This window comes from Lagenorhynchus albirostris, chromosome 4, assembly GCF_949774975.1.
Source record: "Lagenorhynchus albirostris chromosome 4, mLagAlb1.1, whole genome shotgun sequence".
NCBI lineage: Eukaryota > Metazoa > Chordata > Mammalia > Artiodactyla > Delphinidae > Lagenorhynchus > Lagenorhynchus albirostris.
The window spans coordinates 73,671,597-73,694,607 of record NC_083098.1 but is presented as its reverse complement, the minus strand read 5'-3'; the positions used below and the strand labels follow the sequence as shown (position 1 = coordinate 73,694,607).

The window sequence follows — 23,011 nt, the reverse complement described above, 5'->3', positions numbered from 1 at the left end:
TTGCTTTTGAATACGAGTCACATTTTGAATATGGCTTTTCAATCTTTTTCTTTTTGCTTATATAATTTTTATTGCATACTATACATTCAGGACGATAAATCATAGAAATTTATGATTTTTTTTATGTTCCTCTAAAGTATGTTGATTTTCATACTTGAAGGCAGTTAACTTCGTTGGTCTCAAACATCAAACTACCTCAGTTGAAATGGGCAGCAGCCAAAACCTCAGATCAGTTCAGTTCTTTGACCTTCTAATGGCTGCTTTTTGCCAGGCACCTTGGGACCTCCTATATATATATGGAGTTTGGCTGACAAATAAGGATTTGTGTGGATTTTATATGCAGAATTTAAGGATCATCCCTTCTGTGTTAGTTTCCTTTCTGAGACTTCCTCACGATTCTCCCACCACTCTACCAGCCCAGGACTTTGCCCTCCAACATCTCTATTAAAATGGCAGTTTTCTGCCACCCCATGCCATATGATTGTAAAACGCTCTCAACTATATCTAATCTTCTTTTAAACTATTGTGATAATTTTAAAATATATTCACAAATTCTTTCATGCACCTTTTTGAGAGTTGAAGCTTAACCCACTTCCATTGAGTATAAGCTGAACCTGCTGTCTCACTTCTAATAAACTGAAAATATGATAGAAGTGACACTACGTGATTTCTAAGACCAAGCCACAAAAGGCACTGCTGCTGCTTTTTCCTCTCAGTCTCTCTCATCACTTGCTCTGGGGGGAAACCAGTTGCCGTGTTTTGAGGACACTCAATCAGCCTGTGTTAGTCTGCTTGGGATGCCATAACAGAATATCACAGACCAGGTGACTTAAATAGAAATTTATTTTCTCACAATTCTGGAGGCTGGAATTCTAAGATCAAGGTGCCAGCAGGGTTTCTGCTGGTGAGAACTCTTCTCCTAGTTTGCAGGAGGCCACCTTCTTGTTGTGTGCTCACATAGCCTTTCCTCTGTGTGTGTGCAAAGAGAGAGAGCATGCTCTAGTGTCTCTTCCTCTTCTTATAAGGACACTGATCCTATCAGCAACATTTTGTAGTTTTCAGTGTACAAGTCTCTTGCCTTCCTGTTTATGTTTATTCCTGAGTATTTTATTTTTTGATGCAATTATACATGGAATTGTTTTCTTAATTTCCTTTCTTATTATTCATTGTAGTGTATAGAAATGTCTTCATCAAATTTTATGGTCACTTTTTACAGTCTCCTACTCTTTGAAGATAATTTCAATTTGGTCTTTCGTTTTTTTAAACATAATAAGCATAGTTATTTTATACCTGTTTCTGATCATTCAGATAACTGAAGTCTCTGCAAGTCTGTTTTTGTTGGTTCATACTTATAGTGCCCTGTTCCCTTGTGCCCTGTTCCCTTGTACCCTGTTCCCTTGTGCCCTGTTCCCTTGGTTACTTTTGACTGATTTCTGCTTGATGTCCTTGAAAACTTATCTCCATGAATTCTAACATAAAGATGTCTTCCTGCACGAGGATTTGCTATTTCTTCAGGTATTTACGAGCACTACAGTATATAACTAATTTATATCAAATTCACAGTTTGAAGTTTGTTGGATCACCCAGACAATATGCCTTAGGTTGCAATCTATGTGAGAGCTCTCTTGAGCCACACCTTCTTGGGGATAGGTTGTACTGCTTTTCTTTTTCTCCCCTGCTCCACTAGGCATCAAGATGACCTTCCCTGAATTCCTCTAGACATGGGTTTATATCTGGTTCACACTCCCATTAGTTTCCCATGCTTTCATGGACCATACCCTTTGATTCCTCGTCACCCTGTGATTACACCCAGGAAGAACTGCAGAGTGCTAAGATGGCCTTGTGGTAAAACTGGCTTTAAAGCTCTGGAAATCCATTCACCTGCTTTTCCACTTTCCCTTTGATTTTGGTCTCATCGTTTACTATCACGTTATCTCTGATGCTTTTAAGGAGATAGGTTTTACATTCTAGCCAGCATTTTTACTTGTCTTCAGCAGGAGAGTTGGTTCAAATAACTGAGCCCTCTCTTATCAGAAAATCCAGCAGTCACCTGTTTAAAAAACCCTCCCTGCACTTTGCACCGCCTACCACCCTATCTCTCTTTTCTCCTTCCTACTCAGACTTCATAAAATAATTGTCTGTATATGCTGTAACCACTTCCACCTCCCATTCACTCTTCAACCTACTCTAAATTTGGCTTCTACCTCCAACACCCCTTTCAAAACTGTTCTAAGGTCACCTATGAGCTCCATATTGTTATTTTCAATGGATTCTCATTGTATTTGATCTCTTAGGCAGAACTGGGGAGAGTGTGTCATTCTCTTCTTGTTAAAACACTCTTTCTTGATATTCATGATATCACATACTTATGGTTTTATTCATACCTCTCCGCGACTGCTCTTCCTTAACTGATCTGGGAGTTAGTTGCAATGGGAGTTAATAGTAAATGCTCTATACTCTGATCTTCCCTTCACTTTTAGAAATTATCTATGAAATTGTAATAAGAGAAGTAGAAATAGGCACCGCAATCTGTTTGATAAAGGTATTATGGCATTTATTATGACACAGTTATATCTGACTCTCTCTTATTCCCCCACAGTAAGCTCTTTTAGAACAAGTCCACAACTACACATAAGCACTGAATAAACTGGCTATTGAATAAATCAATGAATAAATAAATGAACGAAGATTAATATGCTGTCATCTCTACTCTCAATTACATTTCAGCCTATTTCTTGAAGAGCAGACAAAAATCAGGACAAATTTGCAATGTTTTTACATAGGGAATAAAATGCACTTGCTAGGAATCTATTATTAACACAAAAGGAATATCCTTTAAAATTATATGTAATTTGTGTTCAAAATATCCTAATAAATTATACAGCATAAACGATTTCCAAAATTAAATTATATGTAAAACTAGAAAAATCACAGTGGTTTTAATCTGGGATAGCAGGTGGGAAGCAGCTTTTCTGAAGTTGGAAATGAGAATTTTACTCTGATTAAAAAAAGGAAATAAAAGCACAGCCTTCTGCTTAATAATGCAGCTTTAGATAGAGGAGCAACCTTCTTACGAATTAATGGAAGTTTAACAGAGTTTTTGTGATCAGGTAGGAGAAACTCCAGGGACAGCTGGTCTTTCTCAAGACAGATGCGACTTATTAGGGTTTCCTCTCTGACCTTTTTAAAATGTAGTGGGGCAGGATACTTAAATTTAATTACACTTGGGCTAAAGCTGACGGTCTATTTCTTAAGTCAGAAATAGCGCAGCAGTAAGATTTCCAGGATATAGGTGTGAAACGCAATCCAAAGGCTTTCTCCAGCGACAAACGGAAGTCTTTCTTGAGTGTTGAAAAAACGGCGTTATCCTAGAGGTAATTTGAATTTCTCTCCAATCGTGACAGAGACGCAAGCTGAAAACAAATGTTAGAACCTAACCCCTGTAGGCCGCCCTCCCCATCGTGCTCAGCCTCAGGCCCAGCCAGGGACCCCGCCGGGGTGTCCAGGCTCGCCGTAGGCTGCGACTCCCACCTGCATGGTGTTCCGCCTCGCCCCTCACACGCCGGTGTCGTCTAACTCCTGGCGGGGACTCCTGGCTCCGACGTCCCCTCGAAGCCACAGGGGAGCCCGCCGAGGTCCTAGCTGTTCCCACTGCCCACGGGGAGGGAGACGGGAGAACAAGGGCCTCTGACGCACGTGCGCCTGGCGCAGCTCTGTTGCCAGGCAACGCGGAGGCGTGGCCTAGGAGGTGGCTGTGGGTACTGACGCACCTGGTCTTGGGCATTTATCCCAAGCAGCGCCTCTTCCGTTCACGATACTGGTGCCGGCATTCCTCCCACCCTTCCCTCCACCACCTCCAAAATCACGCGTTGTTTCCGTGCCTCCGGCACCGTTCAATCCCTGAGTCCTGTCTTCATGGAGAAGTAACAAAATCCTGGGGAGAGAACTCTTCAGAGTAGAAGTTCTTAACGTGGAACCCATAGCCTATATTTGGATGGACTTCAGGGGGTGCCTAGCCCCAGCCCTCGATGCACACATAATTGTGTTGTATGTGTAAATTTTGGGGGGTATTTAAGGACCAGAGCTTTCATCAGATTCTCAAATGGCTCTCTGCCACCACCTTAAAAACCCATTGCTTTAGGAGACAGAAGCTCAGACTTTAGGTAGGAAACCTAGGCAGTTTGGTTCCTTGGTGTTTAGTTGAAGGGAAGGGTGTTTACTGGGAGCTGCCAGGAACATGAGGAAAACATATGATGTTATTGCCAAATAAGGTTATACCCATGGTCACAAAGATGCGAAAAGATTTGGAAAAGAAGAAAAAGTGTTTTTAGTGACACAGTTTTAAACTTGGGCTCAGCACTGGACTACTCGGTCTGTAGTGCCCAGTTAATACAAATCGTACACTCCTAATAGCCTATATGTTTTGTTTTGTGTGTAAAATATTAATATTAAATATAAAATATTTTAAAACATCACACTATTTTTGTAACCATGTTTTGTTAAGTTTTCTTCTTTTTCTCATTCCCCTCCTCCTCCTCTCCCCTCCCCCCTTCCTCCCTCATTCCCCTTCTACTCCTCCTCTTTCTTCTTCTTCTCCTTCTTCTTTTTAATAGCAGGGGAGCCCCCCAAAATGTAAGCGGCCCAAGTCTCTCTAGATTCCTGACAGACCCTGGGAGCTGCTGCTTGAATTAGCAGTCAACTCCCTTTCTTATTTTGACAATCTAAAATCCAGGCTAGTTGAATTACTGTGCATAGCACTAGCTAACACTGCCTATGCATTTAGAGCTTTAGAGCCCTTTTGTTACAGAATTAAGTCCTATAGACCCTGATCAGCCCCTAGCTGGGCAATGGCTCTCTGCCTTGGCGGAGGGAGGGTTCTTTTTCCATTCACATTCGAGCAGCCAAATAATGAAGCCAAAGCTGAGATCAACGCAGCACAAGCTTTATTCAGTGGCCAAAGAATGGAGAAGCAGGAACTAAGTTCACAGATCTACTTCTTGCCCACGTGTCCAGAGGGCTTTAATTTTAAAGAGTAAAGACAAAGGGAGGAGGAGTGAAGTTAATGATGGGGAGGCATATGCATTAGTCTCCTGGGGAAGAGGCAGAGTTTTTTTCCAAGGGAATGGAGTGCCACCCTTTTTTATCCTTTTTTGGTCCTTAATATCCAGTCTTGGCCACCAGTAGGTGTGTCATTTAATATGCAAATGTAGTAAAATCAGCATATAATGAGATTCAGGGTCTGTTGGAGGTCAGATCTGTCACCATCTTGGTCCTAGCTGGATCCATCTGGTTTTTGTTTGTTTGTTTGTAGCTTCCTTTTTTATTTCTGGACCCTTTAAAGATTTATGTTAACTCTTGCTAAAAGTGGGGGTTGGCAGGTTTTGAGCAAAGACCTGGAGCAGCTCTGGCAACATTCTCTGTCTCAAGTCTGCATCTCATCTAGGCAATTCATTTTTTTAAAGAAGACACTTTTTGTTCTCTTCTGCTCCTTCTTTCTCATGTTCTTCACGTGGGTTGACAAGAAGTGAAATTCAGGGACTCTGTTAGAAAAAGGCATAATTTAAGCTATAATCAGGGGTCATCATTAGGAAGACAAAGGCTTGTTAGGTACTCTGAACAATGTAAGAACTAATCCTATCCACACAGAGAGCCAGCCTTCTCTAATCAGCCGGCAACCGGCTGGTAGAGTAGGCGGTTATCCAAGAGGCCAGGTCAGAAGGGAAAATCCAGGGGAATCTGAAGGGAAAACCCAGGAGAACCTGAAGGGAGAGAATCTCAACATCCATATGAGGTTAATTGTGCCCACTAGACACTGATTTGATGTAAAAAGTTCACCCACTGTGTTCATGATTCTCTACCAGGAAGATTGCATTCTTTTTGGACAAGGCTGGTTGCCTTTCAGATGCTGCAAGGTGAAACAACTAGATAACTAAGAACCTACTGTATAGCATAGGGAACTCTACTCAATACTCTGTAATGACCTATATGGGGTAAGAATCTAAAAGAGAGTGGATATATGTATATGTATAACTGACTCACTTTGCTGTACAGCAGAAACTAACACAACATTGTAAATCAACTATATTCCAATAAAAAAAAGATAAACTTAATACTACTACCTGGTAGAAAAAGCTGGCCTCCTGTTATGTTAGTAGCAATAAGACATCTCTTTTACAGTGTATATATCAGAACTTGTTTATTGGAATATTGGATGGATCATGGCCAAATCCTCCAACTAGTATAGTTTTAGTTGGTATTCATGTTCTAAGATTGTTGGCTATTTGGCATTCTGGTATTTTGTAAGAGCTGGTGATTTTGTCACTGAAGAAATCCAAATAGAATAAACTAAATTCGCTCATTAAAACTCAGTTCTACTGACTGCCTTTAATAAAAATATCAAAAGAGCATTGTATATGAGTACCATCAACAGCCTCAAGGATCTAAGGAACATAATTATTCACAGCTTTATTATACACTATCTATCATTACAACACTAAGAAAAAATATTTTAAGATGCTTTTTAAATTTTCAACAAATTAAACATTTCAATCTCAATCAACTTTTACTGAGAATGCTTACAACACAGGGATTCTCAAACATGTTAAACTTAGCAAGGATTGTTTTTCAGAAGAAAAAAATGTCAGTACATCTTGTATTCCATAGCGTTGTTTCTGCAGAAAATAGTTGGCATTCTGTTAAAAAAAAAATTGAATTTAGATTCAAGTATAAATGGGTATATGAATGTATGTATATAATGAGCATATATACAAGTCTATATACACTTCCTTTATATAGAGACATTTCTATAAATATTTTGTCATGTATGATAAAATTGACATCTGAGGTATTTCTCAGCTATACTTCAATCTGCATATTTTTAATTATCATTTAATCTCTCTCTGATGAAATGCTTATTCTGTATGCCAGTATTTTCCAAAGTTTTACAAAAATTACTTAACTGTATAAAAGTAGTTTCCTAAAGCTCATTGATGCCAATAAGATTTATGAATATGTTGCATTTATTCCTCATGTATTTGTGACTAAATCATCCTATTTTATATCTAACCATAGTCTAAATAAATATAAGTCACCAGGACAGAGTAAGATCTCAGATAATCAGATGAGAAAAACAAAGAAAAATTATTATTGAAGTGTTTCTCTATTGACAAGATAAAATGAAATCCTGAGTGAATTAGTATATGTGGGCCCTAATTTTGGAAACAATCCAAATAAAGCTATTTTTCTCAGTTTCAGAGAGAACTTTTTGCTAACTTGATCAAATCATGGATTAAATTCCATTTCACATTTATGAGCACTCTAACACTTAGTTTAGTGTTAAAATCAAACATTTTTTCCATTTAGTATTAAACTATTTTTTGTTCACATTTTATAAAATGCCTCAACATTTGTAATATTATAAAATACAGTTCTTTTCCATTAACTTTTTGTTCTTAGTTCCTTGAAACAAGAAAAATTAGGAATATGATTGTTCATATTCTTTTTTTAAAATAAATTTATTTATTTATTTTTGGCTGCGTTGGGTCTCTGTTGCTGCACACGGGCTTTCTCTAGTTGTGGCGAGCAGGGGCTACTCTTCGTTGTGGTGCACGGGCTTTTCATTGCAGTGGCTTCTCTTATTGCAGAGCACGGGCTCTAGGCACGCGGGCTTCAGTAGTTGTGGCACGCAGGCTTCAGTAGTTGTGGCACGCAGGCTTCAGTAGTTGTGGCTCACGGGCTGTAGAGCACAGGCTCAGTAATTGTGGCTCACGGGCTTAGCTGCTCTGCAGCATGTGGGATCTTATTGGACCAGGGCTCGAACCTGTGTCCCCTGCAATGGCAGGCAGATTCTTAACCACTGAGCCACCAGTGAAGCCCTGCTCATATTCTTGATGTGAACATAACAAGCCTTTGTTGAAACATGAGTTAATACCAAATATAGTTTAAAAATTCAAGTTCATAATTATGCCCCATGAGAACATAAAATTTTTTCTTCACTTTTCCAATATTTGTATCTTTTATTACTTTCTTGTCTGAGCTGGCTAATGCATAAGAACTATATGAAATAAAAGAGAACAGAGCATCCTTGTTTTGTTTCTGATGTTAATAGAAATACTCTAAAATGTTTTACTATCAAGTCTTCTACTGACTTTGTTTCAGACCATTATATAAATATTGTTAATAAAGATTCATCTCTTTCTACAGGATCTTCTTTGAAAACATTAGAAATTGACATGGAACTTCACTGAAAGCATCTACAGGCATACCTCAGAGATACTGCAGGTTCAGTTCCAGTGAATATCTCAATAAAGCAAGTCATACAAATTTTTTAGTCTCCTGGTGCATATAAAAGTTATGTTTAGGGGCTTCCCTGGTGGCGCAGTGGTTGAGAGTCCGCCTGCCGATGCAGGGGACACGGGTTCGTGCCCCGGTCCGGGAAGATCCCACATGCCGCGGAGCGGCTGGGCCCGTGAGCCATGGCCACTGAGCCTGCGCGTCCGGAGACTGTGCTCCACAATGGGAGAGGCCACAACAGTGAGAGGCCCGCGTACCACAAAAAAAAGAAAAAAAAAAAAGTTATGTTTACACTATACAATAGTTTATTAAGTGCACAGTAGCTTTATGTCTAAAAAGACCAATGCACATACCTCAATTTAAAAATACTTTATTGCTAAAAATTGCTAACCATCAACTGAGCCTTCAGAGATTCATAATCTCTTTGCTGGTGGAGGGTCTTGCCCAGATGTTAATGGCTGCTGAGGGATCAGGGTATTAGTCGCTGAAGGCTGGGGTGACTGTGACAATTTCTTAAAATAAGACAACAATGAAGTCTGCCACATTGATTGACTCTTCCTTTCAGGGACAATTTCTCTGATAGCATGCAATGCTGTTTGATGGCATTTTACTCATAGTAAAACTTCTTTCAAAATTGGAGTCAATCCTCTCAAACCCTGCTGCTGCCGCTGCTGCTTTTGGCTGCAGGATCTTAGTCCCCCACCAGGGATCGGACCTGCACTCCCTGCAGTGAAAGTGTGGAGTCTTAACCACTGGACCGTCAGGGAAGTCCCCCTGCTGCTGCTTTATCAACTAAGTTTATGTAATATTCTAAATCCCTGTCATTGAAATTGTTGTCATTTCAACAATTTTTACAGCATCTTCACTGGTGTAGATTCCGTCTCAAGAAACCACTTTCTTTGCTCAGCCATAAGAAGCAACTGCTCATCTGTTAAAGTTTTATCATGAGATTATAGCAATGCAGTCACATCTTCAGGCTCCGCTTCTAATTCGAGTTCTCTTGCTATTTCTACCACATCTGTAGTTACTTCCTCCACTGAAGTCTTGAACCCTCAAAGTCATCCATGAGGTTTAGAATCAGCTCTTCCAAACTCCTGTTATTTTAACCTCTTCCTATGAATCAAAAATATTCTTAATGGTATCTAGAATGATGAACCCTTTCCAAAAGGTTTTCAATTTATTATACTTTGCCTAGATCCACTGGAGGAATCACTATCTATGGTAGCTATCACCTTACACAATGCATTTCTTAAATAATAAGACTTGAAGGAATTATTCCTTGATCCATGGGATGTTGTGTTAGAAGGCTTGAAAACAATCTCGCTGTACATCTCCATCAGAGTGCCTGGATGACCAGGTGCATTGTCAACGAGCAGTAATATTTTGAAAGGAGTCTTTTTTTCTGAGCCGTAAGTCTCGATACTGGGCTTAAAATAGTCAATAAACTTTGTTGCATAAGATATGCTGTCATCTAGCTTTTGTTTTTCCATTTTTAGAGCACAGGCAGAGTAGATTCAACATAATTCTTAAGGGCCCTAGGGTTTTCTGAATGGTAAGTGAGCACTGGCTTCAACTTACAGTCACCAGCTGCGCTAGCTCCTAACAAGAGTCAGCTTGTCCTTCAAAGCTTTGAAACCAGGCAGTGACTCCTCTCTAGCTTTGGAAGTCCTAGATGGCATCTTCTTTCAATAGAAGGTGGTTTTGTCTACATTGAAAATCTGTTGTTCAGTGTAGCCACCTTCATTAATTATCTTAGCTAGATCTTCTGGATTCTGCTACAGCTTCTACATTAGCATTTACTGCTTCAACTTGAACTTTTACGCTACGAAGACAGCTTCTTTCCGTGAATCTCATGAAACAACCTCTACTAGCTTCAAACTTTTCTTCTGCAGCTTCCTCAGCTCTCTCAGCCTTCACAGAATTGAAGAGAGTTAGGACCTTGCTCTGGATTAGGCTTTGGCTCAAGGGAACATTGTGGCTGGTTTGATCTTTTATCCAGACCACTGAAATGTTCTCCATATCGGCAATAAGGCTACTTCAATTTCTTATTCACGTGTTCACTGGAGTAGCGCTTTTAATTTCCTTCAAGAACTTTTTCTTTGCATTCACAACTTGGCTGTTTGGCACAAGGGGCCCAGCTTTTGGCCTATCTCGGCTTTTGACATGCCTTCCTCACTAAGCGTAACCATTTCTAGCTTTCAATTTAAAATGAGAGACGTGTAACTCTTCCTTTTACTTGAGACCTTAGAGGCCATTGTAGGATTATTAATTGGCCTAATTTAAATATTTTTGTGTCTCAGGGAATAGGGAGGCCTGACGAGAGGGAGAGTGACCGTGGAATGGCTGGTCAGTGGAGCAGTCAGAACACACATATTTATCAATTAAGTTTGCCATCTTACATGGGCGTGGATCATGGCACCCCAAAACAATTTCAATCGTAATGTCAAAGATCACTGATCACAGATCACCATAACGAATATAATGATAATGAAAAAGTTTGAAATATTTTAAGAATTACCAAAATGAGACATAAGACACGAAATGAGCAAATGCTTTTGGAAAAAACAACACTGATAGAACTGCTCAACACAGGGTTGTCACAAACCTTCAAATTGTAAAAAACATAATATCTGTGAGGCACAATAAAGCAAAGCGCAATAAAATGGAGGTATGCCTGTACTGAGTTGATTGTATAATTTTTCTTTTAATGGTGAAAATATTTTCATAGACTCCCTGATATTGAACCATCTTAGTTGCTGGAATGAACTTCACTTCATGGGGTCATATAATTCTTTCAATGTATTGCTGAATACTATTTACTAATATTTCTTTTAAATGTTTGCATTGATATTTATAAACAGGATTGACCTACAGCTTCCTTTCTTATGCTAACTTTGTAAGGTTTTGGTATTAGTATTTGCTGACTTCATAAAAATATTTTGAAATTTTTCTTCCTTCTCTGAGCTAGAAAAATCCGAAATTCCTGGTCCTAGTACTCTTGAGGGGAGAGTTTCTAGATAACATTCTCGATTTTTTTTCCAAGCCCATCAGTATGCTTAGAATATTTTTTTCTTTTTTCTGAGGTCAATTTTGGTAGTGTCTACTGTATTGTATATTCTCCATTTTATCTAGGTTTTCAAACTGATAGGCACAGAGATTTGAAAAGAACTCTTATGATTCCCATTTCTTCTGTATCTGTTTTAACTTCCCTCTTTTCATTTGTATTTTTGTATATTTATGGTTTCTTCTGTTCATTGATTAGGCTAGGAAAATTAGGATAGTTTATTTCATTTTTTATAAAGAATAAGATTTTGATAAGAATAAGATTTTTGGTTTATTTACCAATTGTTGTATTTTACTATTTTATAATTAATTAATTTCATCTTTCATTTTATAATTTTCTTCCTCTGCTTTCCTGAGGTTCACCTTGTTGTTCTTTTTAACTTAATGACAAATTCCTAATTCACTCACTTTTTCTTGCTTGATAGTGTTTAAAGCCTTAAATTTTCCACTAAATATGGTTTTGTCAGAGTCCCATAAGTTTTAACGTGTAGTGTTTTCATTATCTTCATTTTCTAGATATTGTATAATTTTGGTGTTATCTTCTTTAGTTGGAAATAACGTGTTTTGATTTTCGTTTCTATGAGAAAATATTAAGAATTTTACATTCTTAAGCTAAATATGTATGTATTAAAGGGTTGAGATAAATTATATGAATGCAATATTTGCAAAAATATGTTCAGCATAGAATCTGCATTGAGGATTACATACAGTTAGTAGAATATAGTTTTATTTCTGTGGTGTAAATTTATCAATGTGCATTTGCATTTAATTTTAAAATTCATAGCCTAATAAGTTATTAAGATTAACATATTTATTAAATGTGTAGGGCCATTCAATAGCTACTAAGTGTCTACTGTATCTCCAGCATTGAGGTGGAAACTCTGGGAGTCCCAAAGTAGAAGTCATGCTTTCATGTCTTTCCACATTTTCTTAGTTCTCTGGAAATGGTAAATCACAGCTCTTATAAAGAATCTTTGAATATAGGTCATTTGGAAGTCAGAAATGCATCCAGTCTGTAAGTTATGGCCCACTATTGTGGACACTGATTACCAAAATAAGAACATGATCCCTGACACATTCTACTTGCACAGTAAATGATGATTAGGTCAGTGTCAGCAAAACTGATGACAACTATTGTGACATAGTGTGAGGAATGCATGACATGGGCAAAGCAAATCTGGCCCTAAAATACTAGCATTTTACATCATATGAAGTCCTCACAGCCTCTATATTTGCAGTATTTATATAGAATATTAATGTACACATGCAATCAAATAATAGAAATAAACTGAGCATAGGTTAACTTGTGAAGATCTGAAAATGACAGAAATTTTCAAACTGGGTTGAATTGTGATGCACATACCATTTTAAATGTAACCTTCTGACCTTCTTCCATTGCGTGGCTGGAAAATAATAAGTGAGAAACAAATCAATGTAACTAAGGAGAGAAGTTAATTTTCATAGAAAGCAGCCTAATGATCTCGTTGAGTGGTATTATTTCTTCCTTATCTATATCTGTTATTTTCCTCCTTCTTTCAGTCCATTCTCCTCCAATTTATTGTTAGAATTAGTTTCCAAAATGCAAATCTTACCATGTAGCTCTCCTTAGACTTTATAATAAAGTTGTAATTGCTTAGCTAAATATTTCATTGGCTAATATTTCTTTAGCTAAATATTTCATTAGAACTTAAGGAGTAATACATCTTTCAGACACTCATTTCCTACATGAAATGTTATGGAACTAAACTGTGAAATAGGTGAATGTCATTTGGGGTATTTACAAACATGAGTAGTGGATTAGAGAAGAGATCAGAGATGCCATGATATTAAGGCAATAAGGTGGCGACAGAAGTGAATCTCAGACTGTAACACTTGCTGTCAAATATCTTTAGATAAACTATAAAACTTAATTAAAACTTATGAGTTAATGTAAAGAAATGCACAGTGAAAGCATTTTTCAATGTTGATTGATTTTTTTAAAAAATATAGTATGTGCATACCCTGAATAAAAAGAATCCTCTACTTTGGTCTATAATAGGACCTTGGAATTCTTCCTGGAAGAGAAAATGAGGGCATTACAAATCAAACAACAGTAAAAATAAGTGCAAATGCTTCGTGAGAGTATAGTTATTTTCAGCTATCATAATTAAACAATGAGGGAATCAAGGACTTGAGTATATAATTCATATCAATAAGTAATTTTTGTACCTCTACTGGAAGAATTTTCAGTGATACTAGCAATATCATCAGCGTGTTGTATTTTAAGGTAATTTCCTTATTAGTCTAACAGATACTATTTTCATGAAATTTGTCAGTTGTACATATATTCATCAATAAGTAGGCAGAGGACATTTCATAGATAATTAACTATATTTAAAATCTCCCCTCAGTAGTTTGTTAGAATGAAATGATTTCTTTACAATACATATTGTATGTGCTAACACATGAACAGGCAAAAATATAAAACAGAATTGTGTCATAGCTAAAATACATAATATATCTATAGAAATTTAAATTGAAATTGAGGGACAAATTTGGTAAACTATATTTATTCAATGAGACTTCAGAAGAGATTTTTCCCAATAAAATTATATTAACAGAAATGGTAATGAAAAAAAAAACCAAATAGGAAGAAACTGATTATTCATAATGGATGTATTTTGAAGTGTTTCTTTTCTCAAAATATTTCATTTCAAAGTTAATGGAAAAAAATATTTAACATTTTATGATTTCCATAAAGTCGTTTCTTATAGCTTCCTATTTTCAATAGCAAGTTATAAAAGTATCAGGACAGCAATTATATGAAATTCGTCATCAAGACCTTTTTCAAGTATTCCATAATATAAGTACAATCACATTTTTAGATTCTAAGAAATGGCCCTGACATCTATTAAAATTCTAAAATCCCTTCTTTACAACAAATGTATCTTAAATTCTCAACATTCTATATCTAATTCTCATCCTGATTATTAAATGCCCCCAAATTACTTTAAAGATTGAAATTTTTAATATTTAAAAATGTACACATAGAAACTTTATATGGTTATATAAGAACAGCTGTGTTTTTTATATTACACAGAAAAAAAGAAAAGTGGGACAGATGTAACTTAAAATGTGCCCAAATTTAAAAATTTCAAACTCAAACATACAGGTCTTTTTAGTCTTATTGGAGATAGAACAGTATATAAAAGAATTTGGGTGGTAGAGCTGAAAAACATGTGGGGATGGAAGTGAGGATGTCTAGCAAAGAACATGTAAGAAAAGGGTTTGAATGCACTAAAATCTGAAAACTCATTTTATTTAAGAACCCAAAATATTTCACTATCAAAAATATGGTTTAAAATTAGGTGACTTAGGCCCAGCAAAATTAATACTTTACTGCAATTTTCTAAAATTCATGTTTTACATTTTTTTCTCTTAGAGATTCCTAGAAAACCTGGCTTGCTGCAAATTACTTTTAAGAGCTATCATTTGTCCAACAAGATATTACTACTAAGTCAGAGTTCACACTTCTATATAGTTATCTGTAAATATAGATAGTCTCACTCAAGGTGGAACATTTAAATAAAGTACCAAACCGCCCACAATACTGAGTAGCTTTGATTTTGCAAATACTAACACTGAAGTGTCGTAGTAAACTAATAACTTGCTGGTGTATTTTAAGAAACTGGATCTTTAAATTGAAATCTTACACTATTCATAAGTCGGGAAGATGCTTCAGAACGTAAAAGTTAATTCAAAAAAGCATATATTACTTCTAGAAAGTTTGATGAAAACTGATTTGATTTTTTTCATATTGGAAATTCTAAAATTTTAAGGGGCTACTACAGTTCCTCTTACATTTCTCATTAACGTTGGCAGCAGTATTGTCTTCCATGATGGAAGCTTAGTTCAATGATGTTAAGAATTTAGGGAGGAAATAGTGATCATAAAAATAAATTTTGATGAATTTATTTGCCTAAACTGTATGTGTTTTTAAAAGTATTTGCAAACTTTTGGTAGTAGAATAAAATTAATATGGTATTTAAATTAAGAAAAAGTTTAACAGTAAAATAATAGAAATATTCAAGATTAGACTACAAAGGAAACAGCATAGTGAAAAAAAAAAATTTGCCTAGACTGGAAGTCAAGAGATTGTTATAATCTCTAATCCCACTTACTACTATGATCTTGGGAAACTCCTTTAACTATTCTGAGTTGTGTTCCTTTTTGTAAACTGGGGATAACAATACTTGTTAAGTGCCAACAGAGTTGTCAAAAGAATAAAATGAGATCCTATAAGACTAAAAACTATAAGGCATTCCAACAATGTAAGGCATTACTTAAAAATAATGCCTAGAAACTTTCATCATTGAAAGAGTTAGGATTCTTTTCAAAGGACAATAAAAATGCCACAGTTTCTAGTTTAAAATGTGTTAACTCATTTATGTTCCTCTTAGTTATGTTCATCTTAAACACAGACACTGAGTTTGGGCTATATTTTTGTTAACTGTGGAAAAAACTAAATACCTACGTTTAATGTCTGATATATTTATAATACTTCATGAGCCTTACTCTTGTTAATGTTTTAATACCTGGATAGAAAGCTTGTCATTCCAGCCATCTGCCGACCTGTACACAGAGGGGCAGTAAATGGTCCTTGATCTTTTCTCCTATTCCTATGTAATGACTAGGCACACTGCCATGTCCTTTCTTAAACCAAAAATGAATAGGTTTCCTCACTGGGAGGGGCACGGCCCTTGGAAGGAAGTCTAATCCCGGTTTTCCTCACTGCCCACAACCTGGCTTAGAAGGGACATATAATGGGGAGGAGGACAGTTCTCTTCTTCCTGAGTGTGATAACACTTCTGCGAACAGATGCTCTTCTGTAGGCTACCTGGGTGTTACATGAGGCTTACCCAGAAGAAGATCTTATAAACCACCACCACAGGGAATGAACAGAAAGGGCTGCCACACACAGAGTGGCGAAGCAAGCATGCAGTTTGTGTTACATACGTCCACTTTGAACCTCTTCATTCTTCTCTCATGCAGTTGTGGAACGAGCTGCAGCAGCGGATGCAGGACAGATGACTGAGAGACACGAACACACATACGTGATGAGCACAGAGGTTTCTCAGCATTGGGCATAAAGACGGCTTCCTATTTGTTTTTGTTTTTACCCACCATCCTTGCTCCAGACAAAAAAGAACAAGAAAGATGTGACCTAAGACAGTCCTTTGTGAGGATTTCAAAGAGCTGTGGAGAATAACCAAGAGATGGAATAAAAGTTCCAGTTTTATGCTGGGACCTTGGTCATTCTATTGACAATGCTCTTTCCTGAGGGCCTGAGTGCCATCTGCAGCAGCCAACAAGAACACCCACCTGCATCTTTGAGAAGCAAAAAAGCTGTCTGTCTGTTTCTAGACTTACTCAGAATGATTTGGGACACATGAAACCAACTCTGTGAGAATCAGTTTTCCATCATGAACATTTTTATCTGGAAGATTATACTGTACACACATCTAGTAACCTTCTTTATAAAATATATATTTGATTTAAATTGAACATGTGGAACAGGACAACAGGAGACACAAAAAAATGGCAATGTGTCATTGCTAGTGAAAAATGTGACTAAGATGCATTTTCTCAAGATGTAAAGATGCCGAGCAGAAGAAAATGAAAGCACATTTGAGACATGCGGCTACCTGATAACAGTTTCATTTGAAAGGCATGACTTCAATTGAACCTTCTCACAAATATTAAATTCATTCATCAAATGGACTACTATAAGCCCCATATAGTGGTTATTTGTTAATCAATTCAACTCCTATTTCATTTGAAGCCAGTATAACCTAACTTTCAACTCCTCACATGTAAGAATATTCAACGGGATAAACATTTAAAACTGAGTTTATGGTTACAGTTACTTTCCCACAGGTAAACACATGTTTAAAATATACTATGCTCCTCGTTTCATAAATTGGTCCATGGTAGTGAGTCACAAGCTTAGAAAGAATATTATAGTCAAGTAATTATTAAGTATTCTAGATTGAAACACCAAAGTAGATTGGTTAGCATTTTAAAAATCCATGCATACAAAAAGAAAAACTACCACTAAAACTACACAATTTAGAAGTAAAATGAATTCAAGTTATTGGTATCTGGCTAATCTTAGAGAGTAAATTCTCAAATTAAGTGCCTAGTTACAAATAAGGCGCTCTTAGGAATACAAGTGGTATTTCTAGTTATATTTAAATACATTTTTGACAATCATCTTTTAAAATAATTCTTAAAATGACTTTGCATAAGTCTGTTTTTCCCTTGCACTAATCACCATCTAAAACAATATGTTTTATTTGATCATTTGCTTTTCTTTCCTCTAAAATGTAAGTTGCATGGCATTTACTGCTATATTTCTAGTACCTAGACTTGCGCTTGGCACATAGTAGATACCCAGTAAATAACTGTTGAATGAATAATTGAATGAATTTAATATACTTGTAGTTATTGAGATATAAAATAAATGTATAATAAATATTGAATTCCATTTGTTTACCCACCTGTAAACTTTTAAAGAAAAAAACATGAATTTTGATCTACTCTATTAAGATAAACTGCAAAAACAGGTTTAAAAAAAATACTAGTGATTACTAATAAGAAGTAATTCTACAACTTACCACAGCATTTGAATTGGCCAACTTTTGTGTCTTCGAATAATGAAATAAGAACTGTTAAAAAAATAGTGAGCTTTACTATAGATAATTAGTGGTTTCCTTGATTATTTTCTAATGTATATATTTATGGAAATCACCTTACCCTTTTGGTATTATCTTTTTCATCTGTTTCCTATTGAAAATAGAGATATAGAAATGTCATTATATTATATTAGAAAATCATAATATGTATAATATAAATGTATAGTTTAAAATTTATAATTTATTATAAGATTATATTATATAATTTTAAAAATATATGACACATGTTATACATAAAACATAAGACTGCAATTGGTTAAGCATATATTACCCTAAAAATAAATGGGCAATTAATCAAAAGCTTTATAAATAAAAGTATGTTTATAAATAAAAGTATGAACAAAGATCTTCACTACAGCATTATTCATAAGAGTGAAAAACTAGAAGCATCCTAAATGTTCAGTAGTGGTGGAATAGGAAATACTGATATGATCACAGGATAGAAATTTCAGGGAAAAAGACCAGAAGGAATCACATCAAAATATTTGTAGTTGTTATCATGAAAGAACAAGATTATCAGTTATTTTTGCTTTCTTCCATAAACTTTTTTATAGTCCTCTCTCCCTACAAAAATCTGTCTTTAAGGACAAGACATATCATTCATTTTTTGTTGTTCTTTTTTTTCTCATTTGCTTTTAAAATAAATAGAAACTCATGGATAAACACCGTTGCCATTTATTTTCTCTTAATTAGGAAAAAACTCAATTAAGTGTTTTGGAAAATGTCACTATTAAAAACATTGGGAAAAAATACAGTTGTAAACACTTATTTAGTTTAAGAAAACATTTATGCTTTCAAAATATCAAGTTTTCTTTGAATTACCATATGTGAAAGTCATGGAAGTCAGACCAAACCTGTGATCAGAGGTTAAACTGCTAATGAAAAATACATTCTAAACCTAAGGCTCTTATCCTTAATAAGGTAATTTTAAAATTACTTTACCTATAAGATACAGAACATAACTGAGGTATGGTACCTCATGCCACTTTTCAAGTTCCCATTGCCTCACTTTGGGACAAAAAGTTTTCACACAAGAATCAACTAATAATTTTAATAAAAACCAAGACATCACAGTAAGAATATAATTTTCAAACCGACATTGACAATATAGTTTGCTTTTTTTGCATTCTTAATGTCCTCTCTGACAAAGTACACTGTCCTAACCTCTGGGCTTAGAAAAATTCATCTGTTCTCCAATTGTAGTATGATTCAAGAAGAGAGAAAGAGCCAAAATGACCTCAAATTTCCCTCATCAGAACTAGGACACATCTTATACTTGAACGGGACATACCATTTTCCAATTAGATGATTGCAAACTCCATTAATATAACCCTAAATTCTCAGGCATCAAAGAAACTGAAGTATTTGTTTCTTATCCAAAGTCAATTTATGCTCTTCTAGTTCCTCTTGGCATGCTTCCTAAATTGGGTATATTTTCTTCCAGGAGGAAATCCAAGATACCACTGAGCAATTTTTTTTGCCTACAAATTAAACACTATTTGAACCTTACCTGGGGCTTTGGTAGAGTCCCCATAATTATGAAGCAAAGCTCCTCCAATGCATTGGATGCCTAATGGAAATGGGAAGATATATAGGCCATGCTTCTGCGTTATCATCATTTGCATAGAAGAGATAACCATAAAATATTAGGATCACAAGGACATTCCAACCGTTAGGAGAACCACTGACCGAAACTGCCCGCCCTGGCCAGGCACCACAGTAACCACTTGCATGAGTTATCTTACAACAGGAGGTCCTGGTAAGAATGTGGAACTAACAAGCTAGTACCAACCGGAAGAATTCAGGAAAGGTCAAAAGGAGAGAAGAGACTCCAGTCCATATGTTACTGAGTCCAAGCTCGCTCCGCTTGCCGCACAACAGGCCAATAAATCGGAGACGAGGTGTTGAGGCAAGGAATACGACTTTATTTGGAAAGCCGGCAGACCAAGAAGATGGCAGACTAATGTCTCAAAATAACCATCTTATCGGGGTTTGGATGCCAGTTTCTTTTATAGCACAGAGACGGGGAGGAGATTAGGAAGTAAAAAGGCCATACGTTTTGCAATAACCCCTGGAATGGCCAGCCTCACGGAGGGGATGTGTTAATTTCTTCTTTCTTGCAGCCATCCACAGGTGGACAGGGTCTGGATGTTTCCCTGAACAAAGGCACTTTGGTTTAACATTCAGGCAGAGGGGCAGGGTTCCCCGAGGCAGGCCATTATGTAGAGACAATATCCTTTTATTGAACAAAAGCAATGGGAAGCAAAGGTTAAAGTAAAACAAACAGATCCAACATGTAGTCAGATTTGGCTTTTCCCTGTTACACATATGTCCTACCAACCTCCCAGTATCCTTCTCGCTGGAATCCATCTTGGCTGAGTGATGCGCGCGCCACCAGGAAGGACCCTGAGTCAGAGTGATTGGCCAGAGATAACCCGGAAACTAGCTCCATTACCATAAAACCCGAGACTGCAAGCCATGTGGCAGAACAGGTCTCCTGGTTCCCTTACCCAGCTGCTCTCCGCCCGGGCTCCTCTTCCCAATAAAGTCTCTTGCTTTGTCAGCACATGTGTTTCCTCGGACAATTCATTTACGAGTGTTAGACAAGAGCCCACTCTCGGGCCCTGGAAGGGGTCCCCCTTCCTGAAACACAACTACACCAAATAGAATCCTTGTGGCCCACTGACATTCTGTTGGAATCCCTTGATTTCTCTCATGACAAAAACTTGGCTCCTAAAAGTAAAACCTTTCTTCCAAAGAGGAAAAAAAAAAGTTACATATTGTCTATATGCACTGATTAAGGCTTCCACTGTGGGTCCAGATACAAAATTCTCAGTATTGGGGGCTTCCTTGGTGGCGCAGTGGTTGAGAGTCCGCCTGCTGATGCAGGGGACACGGGTTCGTGCCCCAGTCTGGGAAGATCCCACATGCCGCGGAGCAGCTGGGCCCGTGAGCCATGGCCGCTGAGCCTGCGCGTCCGGAGCCTGTGCTCCGCAACGGGAGAGGCCACAACAGTGAGAGGCCCACACACGCACCCCTCCAAAAAAAAAAATTCTCAGTATTTGCTAAAATTCTATGAAACTCTGTGACTGAGAGTAACTAAGGCAGTGCCAAAAAAAGGATTATTCTTCCCACCTTGCAGCAAAGTCTGAATCTACATGCCAAAGTGGTGAGCCTTGCTGAATAGTACTCATTACTGGCTAATCTGAAAATCCTTCAATTGCTCTCAAACAATGGGAGTTTGGAGGAGAAGAAGCCTGTATGGTGCACCTAATATGAGTTCCCACCCTTCCAGGCTGCTGACTGCATACCCCAGGGTCAGGTTTTTCAAAGCACCTGAGCACAGAAGCAGGGCAGGGCTCTTGTGGTTTGCAGCCAGCTGGGTGTGGTGAGGTGGAGCCCAACTGGACAAGCAGGGGCGAAACCCACCTTGCACGGAATTCAGCATGGTCGCACCAGGAGTAATTGATTACTTAATAAATACATACGGGAAATAATGAGGAGCTGAAACCGTGTGGGAGTGGGGTAGGGCTGTGGAGTTGAGCGGCCTGCAACTCCAGAGCAGTGCAAATTCCATTTCTCCTCTTTATTAGCTGTGTGACCTTGGGCGGGTTACCTAACCTCTCTAAACTTCAGTTCCTGCAGCCGTAAATCGGGGATGACAACATCAATGCAGAATTCTTGGAAGGATTACGCGTAGGTAAAGCTCTTAGCACAGTGCCACATACAGAGCAATTAGTTAACAATAGTAGCGCTGAAAAATGTGTGACCTGTAAAGCTTGGTTTAACAACTGCAGTTACTGCTAATTCAGAAGACGTGTCATAAAGGATTGCTCAGGGCCAGCAAGATCCTCACCCTTTGAACAACAGCACATGTTTAACAGGATTGGCTATAGTTTAGGGATACAGTTGGAGCCATGAAACAGCGTCTCTGAGCATCCCACCTAGCATGTCAAAGGCCTGCTTTGTTCTCTTCTATTTGTTTGCCTGCCCAATGCAAATTGTTGGGATATTTATTAATAGTATTACATGGCTCATAGTTAAGTAGTATTTCAATAAATTATCAAACATTTTCATATACATAATCCACACTTTGTCTTTAAAACACAGCTTGACATATACAGGATGGGAACTGTTATTCTCACATATAAAGCAAGTGAGATTCTAAGAGACTGTCACTTGCCCAATACTACACACAGCTAGGTCGTCTGATCTATAGGTATCCCTGTGTTGCACTGGTATTGACTGTTAAGCCTACGGTTGGGAGTTGGATGAGAGAAAAAGTAGAGCGTGAACACTGATACATCTTTTCTCACTTTTTCCCTTCAGGATTGGGTATGCAGCTCACCCCCAGAAAAATCTAGAAATAAATCCCTGAAAATTCCTCTTATGGCCCATCTAGAAATGCTGAAAAAATACAAAATAATTTTTTAAAAAATCTAGTGATACCACGTGTCTCTTAACTCAAAGAAGAATAAATTTAGTTATATGAGTGTCTCCTTAGAAAACAGCTTCTAAGCCAGCTGAGGCTTGGCAACAAGACTGAAGTTTGACAGAAAAAGTTTCAAAACAAATTGCATTTTCTCCAGCAACTTTTTACATGAAGCCATTATTCACTGAGCTACAACTATTCTTTAAGGATTTTTCTCATATGAGATTTTTAATATTTTATTTTTTATTTGTGGAACTTTTAAAGAGCCTTTATTTTCTATTTGGTAAAAATGTTTTGAAGAACTATTCAGATAATCACATACATACTATAATAATAGTTAACAGGAAATTAATGATTTTTAAAAAATGGTATCAGTTAGTGTAAAAGGTTTCATAGTAAATTTACAAAGCTCTCCTCAAAAGGGACAGCCTCCAAATCCAATAAAAGCTTAGTTTACCTTGATGGGGTTTAGATGAGTGCTTTAAAATTC

The 23,011-nt window shown here is 37.1% G+C and overlaps 2 protein-coding genes across 2 annotated transcripts in view; both read right to left on the bottom strand.

The window, feature by feature from the left end:
• PDCL2 (phosducin like 2) overlaps window positions 1-3,555 on the bottom strand; it is a 47,544-nt gene extending 43,989 nt beyond the window's left edge. The window contains exon 1 of the mRNA XM_060147275.1: window positions 3,532-3,555. Coding sequence (XP_060003258.1) covers window positions 3,532-3,537 — 6 coding nt within the window. The 5' untranslated portion in view covers window positions 3,538-3,555. The remainder of the gene's footprint in view (window positions 1-3,531) is intronic.
• A 1,399-nt stretch (window positions 3,556-4,954) lies between these two features.
• The window catches only part of NMU (neuromedin U), a 38,229-nt gene continuing 20,172 nt past the window's right edge, over window positions 4,955-23,011 (bottom strand). The window contains exons 4-11 of the mRNA XM_060147274.1: window positions 19,600-19,659; window positions 18,151-18,180; window positions 18,012-18,062; window positions 16,351-16,425; window positions 13,356-13,409; window positions 12,719-12,758; window positions 6,648-6,692; window positions 4,955-5,540 (exon numbers count right to left, since the gene is read on the bottom strand). Coding sequence (XP_060003257.1) covers window positions 12,723-12,758; window positions 13,356-13,409; window positions 16,351-16,425; window positions 18,012-18,062; window positions 18,151-18,180; window positions 19,600-19,659 — 306 coding nt within the window. The 3' untranslated portion in view covers window positions 4,955-5,540; window positions 6,648-6,692; window positions 12,719-12,722. The remainder of the gene's footprint in view (window positions 5,541-6,647; window positions 6,693-12,718; window positions 12,759-13,355; window positions 13,410-16,350; window positions 16,426-18,011; window positions 18,063-18,150; window positions 18,181-19,599; window positions 19,660-23,011) is intronic.